This window comes from Falco biarmicus, chromosome 3 (genome assembly GCF_023638135.1).
Source record: "Falco biarmicus isolate bFalBia1 chromosome 3, bFalBia1.pri, whole genome shotgun sequence".
In the NCBI taxonomy this organism is placed as follows: Eukaryota; Metazoa; Chordata; class Aves; order Falconiformes; family Falconidae; genus Falco; species Falco biarmicus.
In genome coordinates this window covers 60,054,416-60,072,376 of record NC_079290.1, presented here as the reverse complement: position 1 = coordinate 60,072,376, position 17,961 = coordinate 60,054,416, and the positions used below count along the sequence as shown (strand labels likewise).

General features: G+C 42.0%; 1 protein-coding gene across 1 annotated transcript in view; it reads left to right on the top strand.

The window, feature by feature from the left end:
* Positions 1–371: 371 nt before the first annotated feature.
* LAMA1 (laminin subunit alpha 1) overlaps positions 372–17,961 on the top strand; it is a 111,646-nt gene continuing 94,056 nt past the window's right edge. The window contains exon 1 of the mRNA XM_056331447.1: positions 372–492. Within this exon, the coding sequence (XP_056187422.1) occupies positions 408–492 (85 nt within the window). The 5' untranslated portion in view covers positions 372–407. The remainder of the gene's footprint in view (positions 493–17,961) is intronic.

Here is a 17,961-nt window from a genome sequence, read left to right as displayed (position 1 = left end):
CATATTGAATCAGCTCCGCAACGCTTTCTCCCCCTACGCACTTCTACCTTGTTATTTCTCGTATTCTCTCTTCTCCCCCTCCTCGCGAAAACCTCCCAGGTCATTAATTACGGCTTTTTAGAACTTCTCCGGGCACCGGACTCGAGCTCGCCGCACCCCGCGCATCACCTGCAACTCGCGGCCGGGGCTGCAAGTGCCTCCGGGGCGGCTTTGCGGGGGGGCGGACCCGCGTGGCGCGGGGTCCCCGAGTGTGCGCGGGTGCGTGTGGGCGGGTGCGTGTGCGCGCGAGCCCCCGGGGGTGCGGGGCGCGCGCGGCGCGGGGCGGGGCGGGCCGGGCCGGGGGAGCATATAAGGCGGGCGGGCTCGGCAGGGCTGGCTGCGTCCCTTTCGGCAGCGGTGGCGGCGCGATGGGCAGCGGCGGGTGGCGGTTGCTGCCGGCGCTGCTGGTGGCGGTTTCGCTGCTCGGGGTGCCGGGGCAGGGCCAGCCCCGAGGTGAGCGCAACGGGGGGCGGCCGCGGGGGTGCGCGGCTCTCGGGGTGCGGGGGCGCGCGCTGCTTACTTACAGTGCAACGCAGTGCCTGTAGTTTGCCTGCAGGACCCCCCTCCCGCTGCGTCCCGGGGCAGGCTTTCGCCCCCGCGGGGCTAGGGGAGCCCTGGCTGCGTGCTCCGAGCCCCCGCTGGGCGCAGCCGGTGCGGGGGGCCGTGCTGCCCTGCAAGGGGAGCCCCGCGGGGGCGGGCGGGCTGGGGTCCTGCAGTGCTGCCCGCCTCGCTGCCACGCTATTCCCTGCCGGACCCCCCCGGTCTCTTTCCTCCTCTCCCCCCATCTCCGCGCTTTGCAGCCGCCCTCCCCCCTTTCCTGGAGCCCTTTCTTCTCTCTCGGCGGCGGGGGCCACTCCGCCCGGCCGCCTCCGGGGCCGCCCACTCCCTTTGTGGGAGCCGAGAGACGCTATGGAGCGGCAGAAACCCGGGGGAGGGGGTGGCCCCGGCGACACGGCCGCTGCCCCGCTCCCTGGGGCAGGGGGAGGGCTGGCGAGCGGCCCTGGCCCCCACCGCCGTCCGCTCCGTTGCGGCGGAGCCCCCAGCGCAGCCCGTGCCCCGGCGGGGGACCGGGAAGGGAGAGGAGCGGGCAGCCAAATTCAGCTCTGCTGCAAGGAGTGAGAGGGGCTCAAAACCGCTTTCCAGGCATGAGACAGAGGCAGCATGAGGAGATATTTACGAAAGTTTTCTTCCTTATTCTTTCTTCCTTCCCCCCCATTTCCCCCTTCCCCGTGGGGCTGGCCGGTGCGTTGCAGCCAAGATGCCAGAACGCTCCGCGGCGAGTTCTTGCTTTGCGAGTAACTTAATCACACGCATCCTCTTTGTTCGAAGTGCAGTAACTTGTGCCTTCCCAGGATGACTGAAGCTGGTGAGCAAGAGCAGTTCGCTCTCTGCCCCAGCGTCAACGGTGGTGGACTCTGCGGCGTGCTGCGTTATGGGGGCAGCACTGGTGGACACCAGATGCTGTCACCTTCGGCTTGATTCAGCTTCTGGTGGAGTCAACAGCAGAATTTCTGCTGATCCCTACCCCCTTGCACATTAGTCCCCAGCCGTGTTAGGTCTCTCTTAAAACAAAAAACGAGGATGGAAAATGGTTGGAAGGCATATGTTGTACAGATGCACGACTTGGTTTTCTTTATGGTGAAATGTGGGGTTCAAGATGGGTGTGTAGTGTGGGAGGTTAGCATCTGGATGTTTACACACTGCAGCAAAAAAAGTGTGTTTATTAATATCATTGTGTACCAAGATTCATCCTCCGGGTAAGGAGGACAAAATCAAGCCCAAGTAAACTTCAGCGTCCATACGTTTCAGCTTGTAAATAAACACACTTCACCTTGGTTATGAAAACTCAGTCTTCTAAACAAATGAAAAGCCAGACAAAATGATGCAAAACTTTTCACAACTTTTTTTGTGAGGTACCATCTTATGCCCACCACACAAACTTAATTCACTCCTATTTGAACTTGTATCCTAGCACACAGTTTAAAAATGTAGGAATTTTCCTAAAGCTGGTCAAATATAGGTGGTAAGTACATTCTTTTTTTATACAAATTGCAATGATCACACAGTAATCTGATGCAGCTTTTGCAGATAGTTTAGTACCAACAGTCTAGCTTTTATATAGTAGTTCACATTGTTAGAAACATCTTGATAAAATGCATATTTTTGTATCTGTGGTTGAAGATAACAGTGTATTTGACTTCTCCTAAGCCACCTCTCCTAGGGCTATTTAAATTAATAATTGTTTTTTTTCTAGTTGAAAGATCAGATCAGACCATTCTTCCTATTAGATTAAGTTGGGTTTTTTTTTCTCTGCATGAGGGCACAGCTCATCTGAGGAAGTGTGTGTATCAAATCCTGCTGGTGGATAACAAACCGCCTTACAAAAAACAGAATTCACGATAACTGATCCTAAAACAATGTGAAGAATGTGATGCAGATTAGAATAGCCATGTTGCTTTTGCAGAAAGTAAACTGAAGCTCAAACTTGTAGCATCGTGATGATGGAAAAATACAATTTGTGGTGAGGCTGGAAAGATTTTCCCAAAGCTGTTGCAAGAGCATTCTAGAAGTCTGGGGGAAAGGTATATTGGCATTCCTGTGGCAAGTGCCTCGGTAGAGCTGTCGGCATGTCTTGTTTTTTGTTTGTCCCTGCTTTTGTCTTGTCAGCAGATGAGGAGAATGGAGTGTGAGACAATTCCAAGGGTCTGTCAGAAAGTGCTGAAGTCCAATCTAAGAAAAAAACACAGAATAGTAAAGTCACTGCACTGAACAGCTTTGAAGGTTAATGATTGGTTCAGCCTAAAGATTAGTATCTACATACCTATAAAATGTAGTTGGTATTTTTAGTCACAGGTGTTTTGTTAAAGTGTCCCCATCATATTGAAAAGTTGGGTTTGCATGGAGTCTTTTGTATCTACTAGTGGAGTAACTCTTCATGAAGCATGTATCATTAGAGTCTGGATCCAGATGAGTTATTTTACAGCCTCAGAAGCAAATAGCTATTTCAGGGGCTTATTGAGCAGCTTTGCTCTGTTGGAATGCATTCTTAATTATACCAGAGGTAACAGTGATACAGGTCTACAAAGCAGAAAGGGAAATCAGTTAATGGTTTTGCACACTATTGCCAATATTTCATAAATTTGATTCTGACACTGTCAGGTGATTTTTCTGTAATTAAAAAAAACCATCCTGCTACTATGCATGTGTGGTAATGGTAACTTTCAAGGCTGTAGTTGTAGATTAAATGTTTCCCCAGCTGCATCTGGCCTCAGCTTGTTTTTGTAAGCTACTTCCCTGCCTGGTGTTTTGGAGTCAATAGTCTTTTAAGTGCTGATGCGCAGGGGGTTGAATGGCCCCTGGGGTGCTCCATCTGGGCAGAGCTGTACACAAGTATTTCTCACGCTTATCGTTTGGGTTTCAAACCTACCTTGCTTCAAGAATCTGGTTTAGTTAAGTATGCTTAGGCTATGACTAATACACAAATTATGACATTATGGTCAGCAACAGCATTTTTTGCTGAAACATAAGGGTTATGGTTTGCTTATAAATTGTTAAAATACTTGCCCAGGAAGTGGGAGATTAACCTAAATCTCCTTAGTTTGAGGTGGTTTGAACCCACATCTCCAATTTCTGAATAGGTTGCTGTGTCACCAGGTTGCTGTGACAGGTAATGCAGGGGAGGGGGAGGTGTATATGAAATCTTCCCAAACCTCTGTTTGAAACTGAGCTACTGTGCAGCCAAGAGTGCAAGTTTTAAGGGTGCAGAAGGAGAATGGACAAGAAAAAAGCTGATGCTGTAGCTGGTCCTTCCCAAGATGGAAGCAAATCCAGTTACAGGCCTTACTCTTTTATTCATTTGTTGCAAGCAGCAATCAGGTGTCTGAATTCAGGAGAAACTTTATTGTATCAGTGTCTGCTGTTTTTTTACTTTTATGGTCTTTTAGGGTTTTTTTAGATCTGGCTTTTAGTCTACAAACCTAGATAGGTGGACCTTACACTACAGCCTTACGCATGGAACGTGTTCTGTGTGTTTACATAGTTTCCTCTGACGCTTTTGAAACTGAGTGCCAGACTTCCAGAAGGTACTTGGATGATCTTTGAAGACTTTGAAGAAAGCCTTGCACTTTCAAGATGAGCTGGATGTTACATTCCAAAATGCTTTCTGTAAGAGATGAAAAAATTAGGTCATAGGTATTTTGCCATATTGGATTGTAGTTTCGTATATGCTAATGGCTTGAGTAGAGCTTGTTTCCATCAGTCTAAATACCAGATTTTTCACAATATCTGCAACAAAGAATTAAGTGATATGGGAAATAGGAAGGTTTCTATCTCCTGCAAAGTTTGTTTTGTTTGGAAATATTTTCCTTTTAACATTTCTGTTATGCTTCCACTGGTGCAAATATTGTTTCCTGATAAGAGAATGCTAAAAGAAACATAAAGTCCCTTGAGACTTGTGGAAAACTTGGTGCTGTTTGCAACTTGCAGTGTGAGGCAGGAGATGGAACTAAAAATGTGATAGGCACCTGAGGCAGAACCACTTAATGTTGTGATAAGGTGAAAAGTTCATTTTTTGGCAAAATTTGGCATAATGGCATACTTGGCTTAAGTTCTCACTTTTTACCTGGGTTGGAAGCTTCAGTTACAGTGAACCTACACACCACACCCCTTGTGTCTTCACGCAGGTTAAGTAGCAGGGCCACAAGATACTTAGTAACTGACCATGCACTATTGAACTTGTTAAATTGTGTGATAAGTCTCAGGTCCACACACAAAGGAGCAAGAGCAACAACATGGGGCACCCTCAATAATGAAGCCAGAGAAATGAGCCCTTGCCAGCAATGTTGCATGACAGCCATCACTGAATTATGGGAGCAGCTTCCCAGAGCTTATGGCATATGGGGGATGGTGGTGGCTGTCTACAGGGGTTTAAGACTCATTATGGGATACAGGCGAAGAACATTTTGGGATTGTGTAAGACTTTGGGATGCATAGATGAGGGGCCAAAGATGGAGACAGGAGAGAGGGCAATCAAGGGTCTAGGAAAGAACAAGTATGGGCAGCAGAGGGGTAAGATGTTAAAGGAGGCCAATTGGCTGTAACCAGGTTGCAGGTCAATATGCTTGTCTCTCTGCTCCCTGTAGCTCATCAGTACATGTCCTGTAACGATGTACCTTCTGTCTTGTCTTTTTACAAACCTCTGTTTCTAAATGCCCCCCTAGGTGAGGGGGTCTCTGTACTGTGCACATAGAGAAATAAGAGCCACTTAGTTGAGAGGAGACCGTGAGTCACAGGGGCTTGTGTGTCTTGGGTGCCTGTGGCTGGAGAGAGTGTCGTGTGTGTATGTTTTTGTGGGTCTGTGTGTCAGTGTGGGATCACCAGCAAACAGCCAGCCAGCCAGCAGGATGAGTGGCTTGGGAGCCAGGTATCAAATTTGCCATAATTTTTGGGTGGGTACTGGAGATACCAGAGGGTTTGCAAGTTGGCTACTAGAGGGACCAGGGGATCTAAGGTAACTACAAAGTAGACCATGGGGTCTCGGGGCCAGTCAAGAGACCCATCTGCATGTGTGTGTCTGTGTCAGGCGCGTGGTGATGAGAAGGTCCAGGGGCAGTTATGAGGTAGGATTGGGCATCTTGGCCAGTAACTGGAGAGATCCATAGTGGGTGTGATGGAGGTGGCGGTGTGCGTGCAAGGCAGTCTGTGGATCAGTGGCTGGAGTGCGGCTGGGGGCCTCAGGGGCTTACATGCCCAGGTGCTGGCAACAGGGGAGACTTGGGATCCAGGGTGGGGGTGGGTGGGTGGGTGGGCAGTCTGATGGAGTCTATATTACATCTATATATGAATGTATGTTTTCTACTTAAGGTCTTTTATCCTGATCAGCTGGAGCAGGGAACAGGATGAGACCAGTGGTGGTGATTGCATATTTGCATTTCTGTCTTTGATCTATGTGGCTTACCATATGTATATGTATGTATATGTGAGCTGCAGCAGCTGCCTGTCTGTTTGTCTACAGGACTTGGCACACCCCAGCAAAACTCTGTAGAAGAGCAGATGTAATTCTGGAGATCTGGGCTCTTGTTTTCTCTGGCATTGTTTTGCTGCTGAGGCCTTAATGTTGTGGACTTTGTTCTGTATAGTACTCTACAAAAGTCAATTTAGATGACCTGTCTTATGAAGTCACCTCAAACAGAGGCCACATTGTGTGCTCCCAGGAACGCTGACTGTGTGGGTACCACTGCATTAAAACTATAAGCTTCCCTAAATATATAATATTCAACACAAATATATTTTAAAACTTTTCTCAAATAGAAATGAGGCTTGATGGTACTGAAAAGAATTTGTAGCATAAAAATAACATAAAAGGTAATGGATGTTAGCTAGGTGCAGATTTTGCCAGTTGAGGTCTGACTTGAGGATGGGAGAGGAAGAAAGAACCATGAGCCATCTCTGTGTTTCTGGTGATCTGAAAAAAACACCTTGGACATTCTGTGGGGAAAACATTGTGCTGACCTTGATTAGAAAGTCTGAAATCTAAAATCTGCTTTGTGTTTTTCCCTCACTTACTTTAAAAGAAAGTCAGCATCAACAAGCCACAGACTTTCCTCTTTTTCTCAGAGTACAAAGGTATGTGACAGAAAAATGCCTTGAAAGCTTTCAGAGTAGACTGAAGATTAAGATAAAAAAAACATTTGTCTGTCATAAATATTTTCTCCATTCCCTGAGGGCTTAGAAAATGCATCTCTGGGTATTCAGGACTATCAGTGTGTGTTGATCAGTTGTTTGTATTTACAGCTGTTGCAGAGAGGATCTTCAGGTGGGGTTTGCTGCCTTCTCCTGTGGCTATTTATGTCCTCCAGGCATCCCTTCCTGACCAGAGGAATAGTGTGTTGAAGTTTTGCAAGATGAGATCAGTTAGGTCAGCTTGCAGGAATTGTGATTTGTGCAGCTAAGGTTTGTGACAACTAACATCAAACTTCACATTTATATATGTTTTTAGGTACTTAAGTGATAACTCAGAGGCCCTGTACAGTGCCTCTGGGCACAAGGATATGGGTACAGCTCTCTGGCTTTGAAGTTTGGGGTTAGTGCTTCATTTACTTGTGGGTCAGAGTTTTTTTTAAAAAAAAAAGGGTAGGTATATCTGTGTTAGTTCTTTCTTACTTCTGTGATTTAATGATTTCTTGATCGTTCTGTGTTTTTTAGGGGGGGGGAACTTTCACCCTGAGATGTAATTATTTTATGCACATTTTTGCATATTAAAAGCTGTATACATCGCAACTTTAAAGTAAAACTAGAAGAATTATTTTGTAGTTACAGTAGATATAAATAACGCTCTAACATTTAGAAAGCATAGAAGTGTAAGACTAAAAATACTACCAAAAAATAAGCCTTCAATATCCTTATTACAAAGATATGTAGATGCACATAATTTAGGCTTCCCCTCATGTGAAACAGCAGTTATGATTCTCAAGCTTTTCCTTGTGTTCCCGGCAGAGTGAAACAGACTGAAAGGATGCTTTGGTTTTACCTGGAAACCTGACTTTTAAGTGCCCCCTGGAAAATCGCTGCTGCTGTAAATGGCCGTGTGATCTCACAGGGCTGTGGGAAGGGGGGGGTTGCATGGCAGGCACTCACCCACTGCCCTTCCCACGCCTGGGCCAACCTTGCAGGCTGTGTAAAACAGTGACTAATGTGAGTTGGTCTGCCTTGTCCTCTTTGGGCTTTTGCTGCCAGGCAAGGCCATGAAGATCCCATTGCTGCTTTGTGTAGGCAGAGTAGTTTTCAGCCTTTAGCAATTCCTTCTGTTTTATCATCTTTAAATGGTTAGCTTTTGATGATTTTTTTTAAAACTTCCATTTAATACAGTAACCACTCTGTCAGATATTCCCTAACCAATTCTTTTACGTTAGTTTCAGATTTGAAAGTTGTTTTGCAAGCACAATGTAATTCCTTTCTGTGAGCTCATTTATTGTACTGTGAGATTCAGCCCCTGTCTTGATTCCCGCATGAGAATAAAGGTTAAAAAGCTATTTAAAAAATGGTCTTCCTGAAGTGGAAACTTTATTTTTCTTTTCTCTTGGCTCTGCCTGCATTTTTACTGGAGTTTTGCTCCAAAATGACCTTGAAGATAGGTCTGTGTTCACTGCCTGCTCTATCATATTTGTATAAGCTTTTACTTGTTGAAAAACTGAGGACAGTGCAGAACCTGGATTGCTAATTCAAAACAACTTCTATAGTCTTGGTTTGATTATTTGATTTTTTTTCTGGACCTGATGAAGCAAGAAGTTTAATAGCAAAATCCTAGCTCTTTATAAATCAGTGGCACAAGTCATAATGACTATAATAAACCTTGGAATTCAACCATTGAGCATAAGTGCAAGCTAGAGCTAGCACTGATGCTCTCTTGTATTGATATTTTTTGTTCAGTTTTCTGAAAGCACAACGGGCATTTTGTCTTCTGCCACAAAACTTGTCAGGTTAGAGAAGTGTGTAAAGAAATCCTTTTTGTGGGAAGGAGGGAAAAAAAAATCCCAGTAGTGACTGGCACTTCCAGTGCGGTTTGACTGTGGCTGAATGCTTCTCTTCCAGGGAGGACTGGAGCAGGGTCGAGTTGTCTTTCATTTTGTTTACCCGGATGCCAGCAGACAGAGCTGTGCAGCCATGGCACAAGGTGATGGGTGGGTGGGCATGCTGGCTGTCCTGCAGGATGGCAGGCCAGGGGGCCTGGCTGCACCTGGTGTGCCGCTGCTGCTCCCTGCTCAGGCCGGGCTGGATGGAGCATGGCCAGTGTTCACTAGTTTCTTAGGATTATTCCAGATCAGTCCAGGAGTATCTAGACAATGAATGAATCAATGAGAATCTAGCACCAGCAGCAGGCTTGTGCTTGAAAAATCAGTTAATAATTATACCTTCCCTGTTTCTAGCTGTTGCTTTGCAGAATTGAGAAAAGGAACTCCAGAAGGTGCTTCACTAATAAATAAGAGAGTCTACTAGTTTTTCTTGTCTAGTTTCCCCTTACAAATGCTTCTTATTCAAATGCATGAATAGCTAATGTGTATTTTGCTATTCTCCTTGCCACACCATTCATATATTTTACTTGCCTTTACAATGCTGCCTTTTGTGCATATCTTGCACTGGTTTAAGAGGGGAGGGCAAAAAAGGCTTGTAAATGTGTGCTAATGCTTCTGATGATTAGGTTGTTTCTACTTTATTGGCTGAGAAGGGCTAGATAACATAAGTTTGAAGTGAGGGTTCTTTGAATTGTCAGGATTTGTGGAAACCTTGGTTCAAATTAAGGTTGTGAAATATCTGATGTTGAAATTTCAAGGATTCCTTTTATTTACTTTAGCTTGTAGACTGTCTAAAATGTGTTCTCAATGACTTCTACTAGAAAACACCCTTTAAAATATGCTGAAGAGTTAAAAATTTTGATGGGAAAATGAAGTATCAAATGAACTCCACTGTCTCTGGGAGAATTGTTGTGAATTTATATTGCCAATTGTTCATTTATTCCTTCAGTAGTTGCTAACTAATGTGTTTGTTTGGTAAGGCTCTTTTTTTAATTGCCCAAGTAATCTAATTTTTTTTATGGGGTCATATATCCCATTTACAGGATTAAGAAAAACATTACAAATAGAAAGCAAATCTGGCATGTATCTAGAACTCCATGATTTGTGAATAAAATTGGGTATTTTTAAGAGTTATTTTTTGATATTAACAATAAATCTCACTAAAAGCTGGCCAGAATTTTAGAAACCATGGATTTTTTTTGCTAATGCAAAAATGTGAGCTTGTTACTGAAATGGTCTTTAGAAGTAAACATGAATTTTAAGCTAAAACTTATGGGAGTAAGTCCATTCAAGCCCTATTCTAATTTATCTTCCTTGAAGTAGGTTTACGGTGTGTCTGCCAATGTCCTCCAGAGCCAGTTTATCACTGCTAAAGGCATGCAGCAAATGCAAATACTAGAGCCAGATGGACAGCCCCTCATTACCTGAGAGTGGTCACACAAGGAACAACTTAGTTTCTTCCATATTTGATAATATTGTAATGGGGACATTTTTTAATAGACGAAATGATTTTGCAAAGTATGGTGTAGGTTTCCTGTGAGGTGGAGGAGGCTGGTCGTTGCAAGCAAGGACAAAGATGCATGTTGTTGGGCAGGGAACTTAAAATGAAATGTGTGATGACCAAAGGAGAATAGATCTTTCCACAGTGGTGATAGTACATGGTCTGAAGGCAGCAATAAAACAGCAGGTACAAATCGTGATTTTTGGTGGACAGCTGTATTTATTTAATGTGTATCTTGGCATGGATTAGAGGGTGCCATGCTGGTATTTAGCTCCAGTGGCATCTTGGGCTGCTGAGAAACGTTTTACTGTGGGTACTTGGTATAAGGATCAGCTATTGCTGTGCTGCCGTGGCTGATAGTGGTAATGGACAAATCCAAGTTTGGATTTGGCTGAAAATTCCGCTGTAGCGATAGGAAAAGAGGGTAAAAAGGGGCTTTTCAGTGGTGCAGTGGCAGGGAAGAGGTCAGGACGTTTGCCCCAAAGAAGAAAACCCCTTCTGTATACCATATAGTACTGACTGATGCTACAGTCTCTAAAACTTGAGCAGCCCTCCTCATCTTTTCTGTTCTTAAGGACAATGAGAAATAAGCTGCCCAGTCTGCAGCTGTGCCTTGCATTTCCCACAGTAAGCGGCAAAAACATTTGGGGTGTTTCAGGGGAGGATCCAAAATGTGCCTTGCATATTTTTTTTTAGTGTTGCTGTAGCATTGCTGAATTTTGAACTAAACTACTTGAACTCTCAGTCCTGATCTTCAGGCTGTTAGAATTTTCTTAAATTGCCCTATGGGCTGAAATGCATCATTCTTGTTTTCAGGCCAAAGGCACAGCTTTTGCTAAATCGTGTCTGTTTGAAAAGAAATATGCAGCTGTTTGTAACCAGAATACAGTTACTGTGAGTGACAGTAATACCAGCTGTGTTGCACACTTCAGCTGGTGGAATAACTGAACAGCATTCTCATAGATGCCCCTGCTCTGTTCACTACATTGACACAACATATAGAGGTTGTGCAATTAATTGTGCTATTAATATTTTCAAAATGGTTGCATGTGTGCCCTGTACATCAGCTAATCTGTGAGCCTGGAGACCAGCAGATGTAAGTAAACAGAGCGTGGTGATTTGCAATTTTACATCGTTGCCTAGAGTAAAATGCCTAGAAAAAAGGAGAATATATTTTACTTTTTGTAAAGAGCAGAAAGCCACCTTTATAGTATGTTGAACAGCTGGTTATAACTGGAAAAAACAAAACGAACCCTACAGAGATCATTTCCCAATTAACCACTTAAATGGAAGATTGCGAAATCTTGTCAATAGAGATAAGGGTGTTATCAAATTTTGCATGTCTTCAGTGTTACACACTTGCAAATCCTTTTAGATCCATTCACGCTGGAGGAAATGTGCTCCCTTCTCCCAGGAAGATCTGGCATTGATAGAGGGCTGCATGTGCCTTGATAATGGCTTTGTGCCTGCTGGAATGAAAACATTTTTCTTCTCTGTCTGGAAAAAGAACATTGTTGTAAAGCAGGAGGGCTGGTAGTTCTCAGGTGCCCAAACCTCTTCAACTTGAAATAGCTTTTGTTCATTAATGGAAAAATTTCACTTACTTTAAATAGAAATTTAACTTCCTCTAAGGCAGCTGCAATTGTAATATTAAGATAGTGCATTCATGTTGAGAAAGTGAAAAAAACCAGCATTTTTTTAAATTAAGAAAATGAAATAAATTATTATATATGTTCTATGAATAACAAGCTTTAAGTGAAAAATACATTTTAGAGTTCCTTTGTAGTACAGCTACTTGCTGTAAGATATCGTCTATGGTCACAAAGAGATGCCAGCTTCTTCAAGGGGTCCTTCCTTATGTTTACATGGGAAAAGAAATGGTAACGTTTTGTCTGCTTGCGATACTGAGACACAGTACAGAAGTGGCTTGGACCACTAAACCTTTAAAATTCTTCTCAAGCTCAGGTCTCTTAAACTTTGCAAGTGATAAATATAGATTTAGTCAGGAGAGAGCTAATAGATACTTGGGTCATAACTTCCTATTTATTATAATAAATGATGCAGTGTGAAGCCTAAAACTGCACATTTGTGCTTGCAAATTTAGTTAGGATTAAACCCAGACAGGATTTTCATTTACAAAGGAAACTGTTACCTCAGGCTGAAAACTGGTGATAGAAAAGAAGTGTAGTGTGAGCTGTTACCTATTGAGGTAGTCAGAGTAAAAGGTAGTGATAGGGGAAAGGTTACTTTAGGTCCAACATCAGTAAGAACAACAATGTTCTGTCTTGATATTGGGGTACATCAAGAGTGACAAATGACTGAGGTCCCTAGTCTTTGGCAGTGTGATCAGCATGTCAATACTACTGTCATATTAATCTAAGCTAATAGTGTCTTAGGCTGCATATAAGCAAAACTGACAAGACACCAAAGTATTTAATAGCTGTGGCTTGTATTTACTTTGGGTTTGAGCAAAAATTGTTCCTGGGATTAAGGTGACTTCAGGAAAAAAAAGTAATGCTAAAAGAAAGAACAACCCCTAAACCAACAAACACTATGAATTAGACTCTTCAGCATGGGAAAAAGTTTTGGGCAAACAAGAAAGAACTAATTTCATGGTCTGGCAAGTTTGTTGTTTCTTGGCAGTCTGCCCACCTGTCAACTTTTGCCTCTTTTTGCTTTGGTGTAAATGCTATGGCAATTTCTGGCTAGATTCTTCAACAGGCCAATGCTAATAAAAAAATCAATGCTCGCAAGACATGACAGAAATATGGATTATACTTTGAAAATACATGATATACAGAGAATACTCACAAATTACCCTGCTTTTGTATCAAGTTGTACTGTCTGATGCTGAAAACTAGTATGAAAGCATGAAAGCTAGCTTTCTTCTTTTCTTTCTACCACCCCTTAGTTTGATCTGACTGCAAGAAAGCAGCAAGTTACTGCAATATTGAAGATAATAGAAACTGCTGTGATGGTCTCTCTTTTTTTCATATCCCCAAGAACACAAACTTAATTTTTTTGTCTTGGATCTCTGAAATTTGTGAAGGACCAAGCCATAATACTAGAAATCACATTAAGGACTGTAATGTAAGCTATTAAACCTATTGTATTTACCCATGTTTTCTATTCTCTCGAACATTCAGCTGACAGCTATCAAGTGGGATTGTGCACTCCTTTGGGAAACAAGGTTAGCTTTTTTGTAGGAATTGGTAGATGGGACTGAAAATCAGTTCAAACTCCTTCAGTGTCAAGCATTTGCAGGCTGACTCATGTCTTTGCATCCTTATCCTCTCTATTTCCAATCTGAGTATGTGTTGTGACTTTATGATCTACATCTGTGCTTGCAAGCTCTGAGCATGAGCGGGACTCATAAGGTAGGACACTGTAAAGTTTGCATTAGCTAACATGAGCAATTAGCTTCATAACACTAAACCAGTATCCTTTAGATTAGATACCAGTTTACAATGAATATTAACACATCTGTAGTGTAAAAAAACCTCAGTAGTTTGTGAAAGAATATTAATTTTTGTGTAACAGAGGTGATGAGCTTCAGTGTCTTGTGCCGATGTATTAGTATTGCTTGGCCTTCCATTTTTCTGAACACTTAATCTAGAAGTCTGGGGTTTTCTTTGTTGTAGACATTTAGTGAGTTTATTTCCCTAATTTAACTTTCTCTCCTTCCAATACTGCATATTGGGAGACTCAACATCTTGCAGTTAAGACTTAATTGGGGTGTAATGCTTTCTTCCTTCTCTTCATTTTCCATTGCTTTTTATATTTAGCATGCTGCTACTTATGCTTTGAAATTTAAGATTTTATTAGGGTTCAGGTTTTCTCCCCTCTTTTTAAAACAAAATAAATCGCCTTGTTCAACTGCTCTACTACACTCTGGCCATCATCCTGGCTCTAAGCTGGTTTTTGAGATGCAAGTTATGCCAGACTGTTACTATTTTAACCTTCACAAACTACATGGAGGAAACTATTGGGGGGGAAGAATACTATAGCTCATATTCATTCTTGAGTGAGCAAACTTTTGCCTTCTGTCTTTGCGGTCTGAATTTGACAGATCTTTATTAATTTGCAGTGTTACACTTCTTTCCAATACATTTCTGAGCACTGAATGCTAACTAGCACATCATCTAGCCCAAGGCAGACCGCAGCAGGTAAATGACTGTTACTGCAGTACCCTGTCTCCATTATAAGGCTCTTGTTAATAATGCTGAATGCACATAAGTAACAGTAGAAAATGTTTGTCAGAGAAGCTTTTTGCCATTTGGACAGAGGAACTGGCAAGGTTTGGTCTTTGTAGCTTGTTTGTGCTCTAACAGCTTGCAGGGTTCAAGCAGAATGGTTTTGGTCACATTAACTGCTGTAATGGACTTTCTGTTGTCTGTCTTCTGGTGCTCCAGTTGGATTGTTTAAGAGTGATTTGCAAAAGCTTGACAAAATCAGAGCTGTAAAATAATCAGTATTCTGATTGTTCTGAAAGTAAGTGTGTATGAGCAGTCAGCAAATAGCTGCAAAGTAACCTGTTTTACAGATAACCTGAACTCATCCCAGGGCCTCATGTGAAGTATACTTCTTTCATGACTGACCAGGCTGCAGTACAGCAGAAAAGAATCTTTGATTTACTTTAATGTGCTTTACCTGTAGTGCCTTGAAAAGAAGGCAAAACTTGTTCTCGGGTGTGTTAACAAAACTGTTGAGAATTTAAGAAATTATTCTACTCCAGTTGGTGCTGATGAGGTCTGAGGAGCCTCACAGTTGGAGAGATGCAGACTGCCAAGAATTCAGAAGGGCAAGAGGTTTAGGGAATTGACTGTGAAAGATTGAAATGGTTGTTTACTTATTCTGGAAAAGAGAAAAGGGTATGTGATAACAGCCTTTCAGGTCATCAAAAGCTGCAGTCAAGGTCATGAAAGATCATGAATGCAGCAAAGAGGACTAAATTTGTAACTTCTATAATAATAAAGCACCGGAGTAGACTTGTCAAGGATGTTGAAGAATATTCCTCATTGGAAGCCTTTGAAAAAGGCAAGTTTAGTATGTTCTTACATTGAGAACTGATTGAGTTAAACGTAATCTTTCTCAGCTAGTATTTCTATGATTAACATGTTAGTCAGCTTTGCTCCACAGTAAGAAAGAGAGAACAGGTTTTAGGAGAAGACAGTAGTCTGTCATGGTAGTGAGGTTTTGGTTTTTAATCTGAAGTAGTTTAATCTAAACATTGCAAATGAAAGTTTGCAGAGGTTCTGCTAATAAAACCATACCCCTTAGCTCCTGTATTGTGTTGTGCTACCAGAAATTCTCCTTTCTATAGGGCTAAAGAAAAACGATCAGTTTTCAAAGTAACTTCTAACTAGTGGCTTGCTACCTAAGCCTATTTGTATAAGTTGTAGTGAAGCTTTTAGTTTTTCAAGTGGGGCGATGCTGTAGCTAATACATATTTTTATGCAATGCCTTCACAAATGAAGGTTTGTTTTTGTAACGCAGGTTGAGTGTTATACCCCGGTTTCTTGCTGATTCTAGGAACAGGGAATTAGTGTCTTAATCGCCAACTTCTAACTGCAGGAATTTCAGAGTGTTTATTTTAGGGAAATCAGCCTGGATTTTCATTGTGATTACAGGATAGGATTCTGATGAAAGTGTATGGAAAAGGTTAAGCTAGGGACATTTGCTGGTAAAATATAATGAGGGTAAATCTATTGAGCAGGCAAGGAATCTGAACCCAAGCCCAATAGTTCCAGGGCTTTTATTTAGTAAACTCATTTAATCCAAAACTTGAATAAGACAGAACAACTAAAAAAAATATCTGTGCTATTGAAAATGGTCTGAGAATGTTATAAAGAATGTGACCTCAGCTTCTGCAGTGTAATACTATTACATATTTTATACATTCTAATACTCTGACATTTTATTACATTTTTCCCTTAGCTCTTTGTGTTTTCCTGAAGTGCATCAAACTATTCTGAACAACTGTCACTGTGTCCTCTGTAAATGTTTTCAGTAAATGGAGAATCTATTGCTTGTGGGCAAACTCCAACATTGCCTGCTTGTTATGAACTGCTGATTGACTTAACATTTTTAAAAACTGTATCTTGCAAATGAGATTAGACCCCTTCAAGTATTTCTGTGTTCTGAGAAATGACACAATAAAAAGCTCATTGTTACTGCACACATCAGTTCTTTATGTCTAAGTCACATCTACTTTGTTCATTTGCAAATTACTGCTTTATTAAACTCAGCACAAAAAAAATCCCAAAATACTTATGGAAAAATTGGGCCATTGCTTACTAAATGCTTCTCTAGAGTTCATCAAAATCTGGTTTAGAGCCTTCATTGTGTACACTGATGAACAATCCAGAAAACATTGTCACCTTCTGGTCTCAGTTCTTGGCTTGCTTCAGATAATCTTTTGTCTTCATTTCCCATCAGTTTTTGTCTTCTGATTTCTTAAACTCCAACAAACACTTCCCTAATCTATTCAGCTTTCAAGGGGCATCAGACAGATCAGTGAATCTGGATTCAGCGGAAAGCTGTCTTAAATGTGACCTTCCTCTAAGTTCTGCCATCCTCACTGTTGATCAGGTTACCAAAAAGTATTATCTTTGTGTATTGAACATATTTACCAACATAATGAAACCTATATAAAGCAGAACGCTCGTGTATCCTTCTGCTTGTACAACTGTGTGTGAAAGAAATGAATTTAATCACTATGCCTCTGCTAGGAAGATTATTATTCTGGAGACCATCTCCCTTTCTCCACATGCTATCTGTAAAATGTGAAAAAGTACAGATTCACCCTGTCTTGTCAGTCACATTGTGAGAAGCTGTACAGTTAAATGTGTTCAAAACCCCTGACAATATGTGAATTTTGCCAAAATGTACATATCTACTTTCCCTCTACCTGAAACAGGACAGTGATGAAGTACTATTAATTTCCTGAGGGGTGGGGGTGGGGGGGGTGTGTGCGGAATCATTGATTGGGAGTGAAATTGGAGTTTCATTCAGATGTAGCTGTTGAGAATGCAGACGAGGATCCTAAACTGAGAATACTTTTTGAAGACAAGGAGGGCAATAAATATGTCTAAAAGCCTTTGATAAATGAGACACAACTGCATGTGGTTCCCACACTTTTATTAGTAAAGTGTCTTTGGAGAACAGTAATGCTTCTGTACATGGGCAGCCTATTTGACCTAGACAAAATGTTCAACAAGTCCAGGATATGTCAGATCTGCTGTACAAATGCTATGGCATTGGTCTGCTGTTATGCAGTAAATCAGGTGTATTCAGAAAGTATCAACCGATGTGCATTGGTCACAGTTGGAGTTGCCAGAACCCTGGAAATGTCCCAGATCCTTGAAATTCTCAGTGAAAACCTGAAGGGTGCTTGGTACTCTATACCTATAATCAAAATTTCTAAACACATTAAGAATTTGAGTCTTCAGGGAAGGTGATGGTGCTTAATATCTGCCACAAGGAGCTTGTGAGGACTTCTGTAGACCCTGGGTTCAGTAAAGTAATTCTCAAAGAAGTGCAGGCCATATGATCAGCTATAAACTTTACAGTACAGGGATAGCTCTCCTGATTGCCCACATCTTTTACTTATGCCATGATATATCACAATCCATTATGACTTTGGAAATTGTCAGCACTTTGAATCTGGCCCTATAAGCTGCATGCTCCAACTATCCCCATTCATTCTGAATGATTAGAGTTGATAGGTGGATTGAAGCGTAAAATAGAAGTTGACTGCCTCATCTGTGTAAAAAAGCTCTTAGCCTGTCTTCCTTTTCCCTGGCCTACTGCATGCTGACCAATTGTTCTTCATTCAAATACATTACAACT